The following is a 10,296-nucleotide window of genomic DNA, read 5'->3' on the forward strand; positions in this document are numbered from 1 at the left end:
CGGCGCAGCCAATCAGAGCCGCGCGTGGTTTTCAAACCGGCAGCGCGCGGGCGGCGGCGGGGCCGGACCGGGAGCCAGGCCCGAGCCCGCACCGAGAGCGGGCCCCGCACCGAGAGGCACCGCAGCCGTAGTCCGGACCGAGACCGGGGCCATGCAGCGCGCCCAGACCCCCGCCGTGAGTGCGGGCCGGGGTTCGGTTTGGAGGGTTCCCGAAGGGGCGGTGCGGTCCGCAGCGCTCCCGGTATCTGTGTGTGTGTGTGGTGGGGGGGAGCTGCCGGTGCTGCCGCCGGTGACTTCCCCCCCCCACCCGGTTCCTCCCCAGGCGCAGAGGCGGCCCCGGCGCACCCCACTGCAGGAGCTGCAGATGCAGTCGGGCGCCGACCGGACCAGCCTGACCCCCCTGCTCCGCCGGCTGCGGCTCAAGGTCGGTGTGCGGGGGATAACGAGCTCGGTACCGGAACCGGGAGTGTTGGGGGGGTTAGATAGTGCCGGCGCAACGGGAGTATTTCCAGGATTGGAAAAATGGGGAGACCGGGGCAAACGGCTGCGGGGGGCAGGGGGAAAGGGCGGGGCTGCCCTGACCTCCCTTTCCCCCTAAAATATCCTGTAGGACCATGACTGCGCCACCCCAGTGTCCTGCGCCCGGGGTCCTCGCAGCAGCGTCACCGCGGTGCCCTGCACCCCAAGAGCCCGGCGAAATGCTACCCTGGGCACCCCCAGCAGCACCACCCCAATGCCTTGCACCCTGGAGCCCCCCAGCAGCACCACTTTGGAGCCCCCCAGGACTTCTCCCCAGGGCCTCAGGCCTCCCATCCTTAAGCCTGATGCCTCTGAGGTCCCCAGCAATTCCACCCTTATTCCTGGTGCCTTAGAGAACTCCAGCAGCACCAGCCCAGAGGCCCCTGGCAGTCCTGTCTCAGTGTCCAACATGCCAGAGCTCCCAGACAACACCGTGCCAGCTCCTCTGTGCAGTCCAGACCTGGGGCCCAGCACCCAGGAGCCCTCCAGCAACACTGTGCCAGCCTCTGTGTGCAACTCCATCCCAGTGCCTGGCATCTCAGAGTCCCCCAGCGGCACAGTGCCAGCCTCTGTGTGCAGCTCCATCCCAAGCCCCAGCATCTCAGAGCCCCCCAGCAGCTCCATCCCAGTGCCCAGCAGCCCAGAGCCCTCCAGCAGCACAGTGCCAGCCTCTGTGTGCAGCTCCATCCCTGTGCCCAGCACCCCAGAGCCCTCCAGCAGCTCCATCCCAGTGCCCAGCAGCCCAGAGCCTCCCAGCAGCACTGTGCCAGCCTTTGTGTGCAGCTCCATCCCTGTGCCCAGCACCCCAGAGCCCTCCAGCAGCACCATCCTAGTGCCCAGCAGCCCAGAGCCCTCCAGCAGCACTGTGCCAGCCTCTGTGTGCAGCTCCATCCCAGTGCCCAGCAGCCCAGAGCCTCACAGCAGCATTAGGCCAGCCTTTGTGTGCAGCTCTATTCCAGTGTCCAGCACCCCAGAGCCCTCCAGCAGCTCCATCCCAGTGCCCAGCAGCCCAGAGCCCTCCAGCAGCTCCATCCCAGTGCCCAGCAGCCCAGAGCCCTCTAGCAGCACAGTTTCTGTCCCCCTGTGCAGCTCCACCACAGAGCCTCCCAGCAGCACTGGGCCAGCCTTTGTGTGCAGTTCCATTCCAGTGTCTGGCACCCCAGAGCCCTCCAGCAGCTCCATTCCAGTGTCTGGCACCCCGGAGCCCTCTAGCAGCACTGTGCCAGCCTCTGTGTGCAGCTCTATCCCCGTGTCCAGCAGCCCCATTCCAGCTCCCAGCAGCCCAGAGCCCTCCAGCAGCACCATTCCAGTTCCCCTGTGCAGCTCCTTCCTAGGATCCAGCACCCCAGAGTGCCCTGGCAACGCTGTGCCCGTCTCCCTGTGCAGCTCCATCCCAGTGGCCGGCACCTTGGAGTCCCCTGGCAGCACCACCCCAGGGCCTCCCAACATTATTAGCTCAGTGTCTTGCAACCCAAACTCTCCAGGCAGCTCTGCTCTACCCCCCTGCAGTTGTGGGTCCCCTGGCAATGCCAGCACAGCCTCCTGTACCCCAGGGCCCCCCGGCACCAGCTCCACTCCGCAGAAAGCTCCTTTCCACGGGTGGCGAGCAGCGCCTCCAGACTTTTCCTGCAGCTTTGAGCCCCCATCTACAAATGGGAGTTCTGATCCTCTGCATTGCCAAGGCACACCTGAGGGAGCCGAGCCGGAACAGAGCCCACCTGGCCTCCCTCCCATTGAGACAAGTGGGCTGGAGCCTGCTGGCTCAGAAGCCACTGTCATCCCTGTCACCTCGCCTGAATCGACCCTGGGTGCTCTGTCCTGGATGTTGCCACTGGTGTGGCAGGAGAAGACCCTCAACGCCTCGTTGCTGGTGGAAACCCTGTGGCACAGCCTGCCCCACAGCAAGCCACAGCAAGATGCCAGCAGCAGTGTCACCCCTGTGCCCACTGCGGTCACCAGCACGACCCCTGTGTCCACTGTGGTCACTGGCACCAGCACAACCCCTCTGTCCACCGTGGTTACTGGCACCAGCATGACGCCCATATCCACCGTGGTCACTGGCACCAGCACGACTCCTGTGTCCACTGCGGTTTCTGGCACCAGCACGACCCCGGTGCCCACCACAGCCATTGGAACCAGCATGACCCCAGTGCCCACTATGGCCGCGGGCACCAGCACGACCCCGGTGCTCTCCGTGGCCACCGGCACCTTCATGACACCTCGGGATGTGTGGGAGAGGAGCATGAACACATCCAGGGGAAGCCTCCCCTGTGCCAAGGACAGTGCTGCTGAAACAGACTCCCTGCTCTGGCAGTACGTATGGACCCGCCGCCCTGCATGGAGCCCTGGCACCCTCACTTAGGGCCGTCTTTGCCCATAGCCTTTCTCTTTGTCCCCAGCTGTCCCCGGGAGTGGCTGAAGACCCTGCCACGGGCAGAGCTGGAGGGGAGGCTGGAGAGCAGCCTCATCATCATCGAAGCGCTCTCGCTGCAGCTGCGTGACTGGCAGGAGAGCCAGCGGCCGCGGCCTGGCGTGGGGCCGGCCAAGCAGAGGGATGCGCTCACACAGACGGACACCACCCACCCTGAAGGGGTAAGAGTCCTCTCCGAGGCAATGCCACCATGTCCCCCGCAGCCTCGGCACTGTGACAGTGTCCCTGCACCGCTGGCAGGACGGTGACCCTGTCTGGGTTGGTGAAGCGGAAGTAAAGCTCGGCTGCTGCATCATGGCGTCACGCGCCCGGTGCTGCATTATCACACCCGCTGAGTCTGCTGGGTTTGAACCCTCGTGGGGGAAACATCCCTGGTGCACGTGGGGGAAGGAGGGGAGGTGTTGTGGCTGACCAGCTCTCGCTGGCCCCAGGGTGGAGCGGGGCTGGTGTGAAGTGCCTTCCGCTCTGGTGGATGCCCTTGGGAGGAGGAGATCTGCTGGCAGCTCTGCTTTGAGCTGTGGAGGAAAATAGAGGCTGTGCAGTGGCTGTGGGGAGCGAGTGGGATCTGCAGCTGGAGCTGGGTGCCTGGTGGCTGTCACTGGCGATGAGTGTGCCAGATCTCAGCCACGCAGGGCACACACCTGTGCCCGGTGCTGCCTGTGCCTGCTGCCATAACACCAGTGTCCTTGTCCCAGAGCCAGAGCAGCCAGAGCCTCCTGTTCCAGGGCCTCGTGGACGCCGCTTTTCGGAGCTTGCAGGATGAGCAGGGAGCCCTCGCGCAGGAGGTGTGTCCCTCTGCTTCCCCCTTCCCCTGGGTTTTGGGAGACCTGTTGGCACACACAGCAGCTGTACCTGGTGCTTCACAGTGCTGTCGCCTCCCACAGCAGGAGCAGGAAGGGACCCTGGTGTCCCAGTGCCAAGCTGTGCTTGAGAGTGTTCCCAGCAAGGTGCAGAGCTGTCTGGAAGAGCGGGATGCCATCAGGCAGAGACTGGATGAAGCCCTACAAGCCAAGGATCAGGTAAGGGGGCAGCTGTTGTGGGATCGAGGCAGTCTCAGCTGTTCCCATGCCTTAGGTGGGGCATCTCTACCCATCTCTGGGGATGAGGATCTCCCTGGCATCCCAGGGGAAGAAAATCCCAATGTAGAAGGCAAGAAGTGCTGTGTGATGGAGCCCTCTGGGTGTTTTTTTTGGCGAGGGCTGGGAGCAGGAGTCCTGATGCAGGGATAGCTCCTTGTGCGACAGCGTGGCTGCAGCAGCATCCTCTCCTCTGCAGGGATATCTCTTCCTGGAGGCTTTCTGTGCCCACGCCAGTGCCCAGATCAGTGCCCGTGACCAGAGCCTGGCATCCCAGCAAGAGCTGAGCACGCTTCTGGTCCATGCCACCAACCTGCAGGTACTGAGTGTGGTGCTACCCCCAGCTACCCCACACTGGGCCAGGGGCTGGAAGGGCATCGCCACATCCTGAGTTTGGGTGATACTCTGTGATGGGCTTGGGTGCACCACAGGTTTCCTGGTGCTGCTAGTGGGAAGCTGCTGGAAACTTGGCCTCAGGGCTGCTACTTGCCTCCCTTCATGGCCATTAAATGTGGCTTTTCCACCACTGCAGTGCTGATTCATCCCTCCTACCCTACAGGCATCCCTGTCTGCCAAGGAGCAGTCTTTCTGGGAATTCTTAGATGTCATCTTTGAAAATCTGGAGAAGGAGAGGAGAGCCCTGGATGAGGAGGTGAGTGGGGGCTCAGCCCCTCTCTGCCCTCTCAGTGCTCTGTGCCATGACCTGTCCCTGGTCACACAGCAGGACAGTGCTGGCAGTGCCATGCTGAGCTCTGCTGGTGCTGTGTCCCTTCCCAGCGGGAGCAGACAAGGGCCCTGGTGTCCCAAACCCGTGCCCTGTTGGAGCGTGTGCCTGGCAAGCTGAGGAGCTGCCTGGAGGAGCTGGCTGCTGCACAGGAACGAGCAGAGGAAGCTCTTCAAGCCAAGGAGGAGGTACAGGGGTGCCTCCTCTCAGTGCTGTGAGGTGTCTGAGGCACGGGGTGATTTGGGGCACCCCTTGGTGTAAGAGCGCCCCAGAGCAAGCACCGTGTCTCCACAGGCATCCTGCCAGCTGGAGAAGACCTTGGTGACCCTGCAGGACACAGGGGCTCAGCTGGAGCACCTGACAGTGGCCAATTCATGCCTAGAGAAAGGTAGGGGTGGGAGACGTGGGGGCTGGAGCTGCCCCATCCCCATTGCCCCTGTCCCCTGTGGCTGACAGCTCTGTCCCTCGCAGACCTGAGCTCTAGAAAGGCAAAACTGGCCAGCATGGAGAAGGAGCGGGATGTGCTGCAGCAGAAGAACAAGAAGCAGTGGGAAGAGATTGCCCAGTGAGTTTGAACCCTGATGCCCTGAGCCCCATCCCACCTCTGGTTCCCAAAACACAGCACCCCCTGATCCCATCCCATCCCCTCAGGCTGGCAAAGGAGACGAACTCCCTGCAGCAGGAGTGCAAGGAGCTGCGCCGGGAGCTGCGGGAGTCCACCGAGTGCCGGGAGGTAGGAGCTGCCTGACCTTGCCCAGCCGTCACGCGCTGCCGGCCCCCATCAGGGCCCCTCCGGGAAGGCTGGCAGATGGCCAGGAGCGGGATTAGCCCTCCTACGGAGGGGGGATGAGCTTGTGAGGGCTGTTGACATCCCGCACGTAGCGCAGCTTTTCATCCTGCCCGGCAGGGATTCCCAGGGAGGGGGCTGGGCAGCTCTCGGAGATAATTTTCTTGGAGATAATTTTCCCCTGTGGGCACGGAGCTGTCCCCCGGCCTGTCCCCAGTAAACTGGTTTGTAGGGTTTGGGCTGCTGGGATAAAGCTGCCCCTGATTAGAAACAGCGCCCTGAGGCATGGGAGGGTCTGTGCTGGAGGTCCCAATGAGCCCCCCCAGGTCTCTGCTTGGCTGCTCATGGCTGTCCTCCCACCCTCTTACAGTTCCTGAATCAGGAGAACCAAATGTACCAGACCCAGGTGCTGGAGATGGAGGCCAGTCTGAACTCCACGCTGGCCACGCTGCAGGAGTGCGTCCTGCAGCGCAAGGAGCTGATGGAGTCCCAGCAACGCCTGCGGTACTGCCCCACTCACCAGCCCCACTCAAACCCCTCTATCCTTGGGAAATCAAGCCCATCCTGGGGTGTCAGAGGGGACATTTTGACCGTGGTCACTGCTGCTCCAGCCAAGTGTGGTGGTCCAGGTGGGTGGGGACGGTCAGCAGATCCCATCTTGAGGGAAGCTGCCCTAAATCTGTGGGATTGCTTGTTCACGGTGAGAGGCAGGCGTGTCCCCATCCCACATCAAGGAAGGGAAATGCTGCTTCTGCTGAGGTTGATGCCATCCCACAGGGAAGAGCAGGCTGCCCTCAGCAAGGAGCTGAGCAGCACCAAGGCCGAGCTCCTCAACTTGCAGACAAAGAGGAACAAAGTTTCTTGGTGCTCCACGGACATTATGGAGAGCAAGACGCGGTTGCAGGAGCTTGCTGACTGCCTCAAGGCTGCTCTGGAAGAGCAGGTAGGAGCCCTTTGCTGGGGTCAAGGACAACAGGATGGCCCAGGGTGGGGTCACACACCCGTGGCTCTCCATGGCATGGCTTTGAGGTCCTGTGCTTGCTGGGGCGGCCACGAGCTGCACTCTGGTACTCTCCTTCCCCTCTGAAGGATGATGATGATGCTCCATCAAGAAGCAAAGCCTGGACCCCGGGCCCCCAGGCCCTGGGCTGGCAGACCCCACGTCGTGCCTGGACCCCACGCCGTGCCTGGACCCCGGCGTGCCGCACCCCGGCGTGCCACACCCCGCACCACGCCGGCAGCTCCTTTGTGGGCAGCGTCCTGAAAGCCATGGCAGGGAAAGGTGAGCTGGCATCTCCTCTCTGGGTTTAGGGGTGTCCCAGGATGGGGGTTGGTCCCTCCCATGCTGGGGGATGTGCAGGGCTGGGCACAGCCACTGTCCTCTCCTCTCACAGATGCCAATGAGACCACCAGAAGCGGGAGTACAGCTGCCAAGGACAAACTTGCCTCTGTGTCAAAGCCAATAGGTATTGAGGCTGTCACCCCAGCAGGGACCCTGCTCGGAAACTGCAGGGTGCTGAGCAGAGGGATGAGCAGGCACACCTTCCTTTGTGTGCCCTGGGGCTGATGTTCCCTCTGTGTTGCTCTTTCCTTCCTGCAGATCCCGAGGACACTCTGCTGGAGGGCGTGAAGGAGCTGAGAGCTGTGGTCTCCAGCCTTGCCATACTGAGCTCTCGCATCCAGGAACTGGAGCAGAGCGAGTTCAGGGCACTGCAGACAGAGATGTGAGTTCAGCATGGGCACATGTCAAGGGTTGGGCAGGGGCAGCACTGTCCTGGGCATGGCCTTTCCTGCAGGCAGCCTGGTGGCTCTGCCTCTTGCCCCAGCTGTGGATTAGAGCTCTCCTGTCATGGCTAGATGGGCTTTTTCCAGCTGGCTGGGCTAGACCAGGTGTCTTCTGTCACCATGGGGTGTGCCCAGGAGGGGGTTTGGTACCTGGTGCTGTGCTTGCCTGTGATCCCCACTCACTCACCACCACTGTCCTCTCCCAGCTCTGACCTGCAGTGCCGCCTGGACACGGTGACAGCTCAGAGCCAGGAGAGGGTGGATACCCAGGCTGCCACCATTGCCAAGCTGAACGAGGCGCTGAGGACCAAGCTTCAGGTGAGCCAGAAGTGGGCCAGTGCTCACCCCAGGGCAGAGCCGAACTGGGACGGGCGCTGATCTAGGACATGGAGAAATCTGGTGATGCCCCATGGGTGCTCCTGGCTCGTCTGACCTCCTCAAACATGAGAAAACCCTCTCTGGGGTGCTGGGTGTGGCCAGGGCTGGGCACTGCCTGACCCCACTTCTTCCTCCCTGTCAGAACGAGAAGGAGCTGCAGGACGTGGTGAAACAGCAGGAAAAGAAACTGTCACAACTCATCAACAAGAGTGGGGAAGTTGCGGTGTGTGATGGGGGCATGGGTGGGCAGCACCCCGGGGGGCTGCTGGCTGCAGGACCCCTCTCAGTATCCCTTTTTCCCCTCTAGAGGCTGGAGACAGAAGTCTTGCAGCTGAAGCGTCTGCTCCAGTATGCAGAGACAGAGGCCACGGTGCTGTGGGAGGAGGTGAGGGGCAAGGAGCACCAGGTGGACACTGCCCACGTCCAGGAGCGCGTCATGCTACGGCGAGAGGTGAGGCCGGGCAGCTGCAGGGCTGAGGGCCCCTCAGATCACCCCACTACGGACAAGGAGATCTTTTCAGACCTTGCTCCCCACACCCTGCCTGCCACCCTAGAGCTTTCCCCCACCGGGATCTCAGCAGGGCTTGCTGCTTTTGCAGGTGGATAAACTGCGGCTGCTGCTCGTGGAAAAAGACAATGAGAATATGCGGCTCAATGACAAGTACCTGGAGCAGGTATGGGGTCCTCAAGAGGCTGTCCTGGCTCCAGTCACAGAATCAGAATGGTTTGGGTTCTAAGGGACCGTAAAAGTCACCTAGTTCCAACACTCCTGACATGGGCAGGGGTTTCCTCTCCCTTCTGGGCTGGGCCCTGCTCAAGTTTGGAGCAGAGTCCTGACGGGCTTCTCCTACCACCACAGGTCCGAGGGCTGGAGGTGAAGCTCCATCATACCCAGAAAGTGCTGAGGACCCACGAGGAGATGCAGGAGAAGATAAAAGAGGTGAGATTTACTGTTCATTGCCCACCCTTGCTGTGACTGCAACTACACCAACCCAAATACTATTGCTGCTGCTGTTCCCAGGCCCTGTTGGCTGTCCCTGAGGTGGCTGTGGGCTGCCAGGAGCTCCAGAGTCTGCTGCGCTATCTGGGCCTGAAGCCAGCCAGCAAGGAAGCTGCTGAGCCGCTATAGCCTGTAGCCTGAAACCTTTCCTGTTGTTAATGTTGTAATTATTTATTGAATAAAGTTGTGTTGGCTTTTGCCCCGCCTGCTGCGTGTACATTCAGGAAGCTCCTGGTGCTGTGGGTAGGGACAACTTGTCCAGCCTGTGCTGGTTTCTCCTGTTCCGTCACGGGGCCGTGGGCACAGCTCCCTGTCACCCCAGGGCCTCTCCTTCTTGGCGGGGGACACGTCCCCCCCTCTCTGCCAGTGTTTGCTCTCAGTCAGGGACCGCGTTCCCCAGGCTCCCACCGTGTGGCCCCGGCAGCAGCCAGAGCGCCGGGGCTGAGCCAGCTTCCCTCCCCTGCTCCCCGCTCCTCCTCCTGCCCTAGATTCCCTCCCTGCCCCGCTCTGCAGGGGCTCGTCTGGATCCTGCCACCCCATCCTGGGGCCGCAGGCACCAGCCTGTTGTGTGGGAATCGTTCCAGAGGCTGAAATCTCTCACCTTTTCACAGGGGATGGTTCCAGAGGCTGGATCCCGCACCCCCAGCACAGGGCTGTGTGCACACGCCTGTTGCACGGGCATGTCTCCCTCTCCCAGCCTGGCTCCAGCACGCAGCATCCCAGGGCTCAGCCAGCGCCGGGAGCTCTGCCAGCTCCTGCTCCCAACCCCCCTTGGTTCCTGCTGCTGCATGGAGAGGGGGGAGCTCCCTTAGGGGCTCCCCGGCTCCCAGCACAGCTCCAACCTCACCTCCCTTCCTCCCTGCCGGGGCAGTTCCTGCGGGATTCCCCCTCCCGGTGTTCCTGACCCCAAGGATGCTCCCCACCGCCATGGGGACCACGCGGCACCTTCCCTCCCCTGCGATGGCCCAAAAATAGCAGCACTCCAACAAGTGCTCTGGTTTTTAATGGCCTCTTTCTCCTGCCCAAAGGGGGTGGAAATCACCTTCCCCTGCCCTCTGCCACAGCCCCGCCGCTCGGTGTGGGGCGGGTGCGTGACTCGCCGGGCGCTGGCACCGATTTATTTACCCAGGAAATTGAGGTGTTTGGGGCTGTGCCTCCATGCCCTGCGTGCGTGGGTGGCTCGTGGGAGAAGCAGTGCTCTCTGCTCCCTTGGCACTGCCTCCCTCCCTTGATCTGTGACCCCGCTGGGTGGGGTACAGCCTCAGAGGTGCGAGGCTGGCAGCGAGGGGCCCCGGCTCTGGGATGCAGGGAGATGTGCTCCCTTCCCTGGATTAGGGCCACGCAAGGGTGGCTGAGCCTCCTTTTACGGCGGGATTCAGCACAGCGGGGCCCTGGCAGCGGTCCCCGTGGGGCGAGTGGGGACACTGGTATTGTCCCTGTGCCGGCTGCGGGTGGTTTTTTAGCGGGGTTGGTCTCCTCTGAGTGTCCCCACCCTGTTCTGGAGGGTCTGGGGCTCAGTGCTGGTGACCCAGATGGGGTCACCTGAACAGGAACAGTGACCCCAGCCTGGGGGGTGGGACAAGAGGGTCCCTGCCC

At 62.5% G+C, this 10,296-nt stretch overlaps 1 protein-coding gene across 3 annotated transcripts; it reads left to right on the forward strand.

Moving 5' to 3' along the window:
• The first annotated feature begins 75 nt into the window (after positions 1–75).
• SPAG5 (sperm associated antigen 5) lies at positions 76–8,899 on the forward strand. Of its 3 annotated transcripts, none has more exons than XM_040082503.2 (23): positions 76–175; positions 323–424; positions 611–2,832; positions 2,919–3,111; positions 3,646–3,735; positions 3,835–3,969; positions 4,226–4,345; positions 4,586–4,678; positions 4,804–4,938; positions 5,045–5,138; positions 5,222–5,315; positions 5,402–5,483; positions 5,908–6,041; positions 6,315–6,480; positions 6,627–6,819; positions 6,932–7,003; positions 7,138–7,261; positions 7,529–7,640; positions 7,843–7,923; positions 8,008–8,151; positions 8,300–8,374; positions 8,560–8,640; positions 8,722–8,899. In XM_040082503.2, the coding sequence occupies exons 1-23, from the start codon at positions 152–154 to the stop codon at positions 8,827–8,829; spliced, it is 4,674 nt and encodes a 1,557-aa protein (XP_039938437.2). In that variant the 5' UTR covers positions 76–151; the 3' UTR covers positions 8,830–8,899. The 3 variants fall into 3 exon arrangements, with proteins under 3 accessions (XP_039938437.2, XP_039938438.2, XP_058278995.1); XM_040082504.2 differs by having other exon boundaries at positions 3,838–3,969; XM_058423012.1 differs by lacking the exon at positions 7,843–7,923.
• Positions 8,900–10,296: the final 1,397 nt, after the last annotated feature.

Source organism: Hirundo rustica, chromosome 19 (genome assembly GCF_015227805.2).
Source record: "Hirundo rustica isolate bHirRus1 chromosome 19, bHirRus1.pri.v3, whole genome shotgun sequence".
Lineage (NCBI taxonomy): Eukaryota > Metazoa > Chordata > Aves > Passeriformes > Hirundinidae > Hirundo > Hirundo rustica.

Coding starts and splice junctions, on each gene's coding strand:
- SPAG5 (XM_040082503.2), top strand. CDS start 152: ATGCAGCGCGCCCAGACCCCCGCC. Junction 3,112..3,645: donor ACACCACCCACCCTGAAGGG/GTAAGAGTCCTC, acceptor TCCTTGTCCCAG/AGCCAGAGCAGCCAGAGCCT. Junction 4,346..4,585: donor TCCATGCCACCAACCTGCAG/GTACTGAGTGTG, acceptor CCTACCCTACAG/GCATCCCTGTCTGCCAAGGA.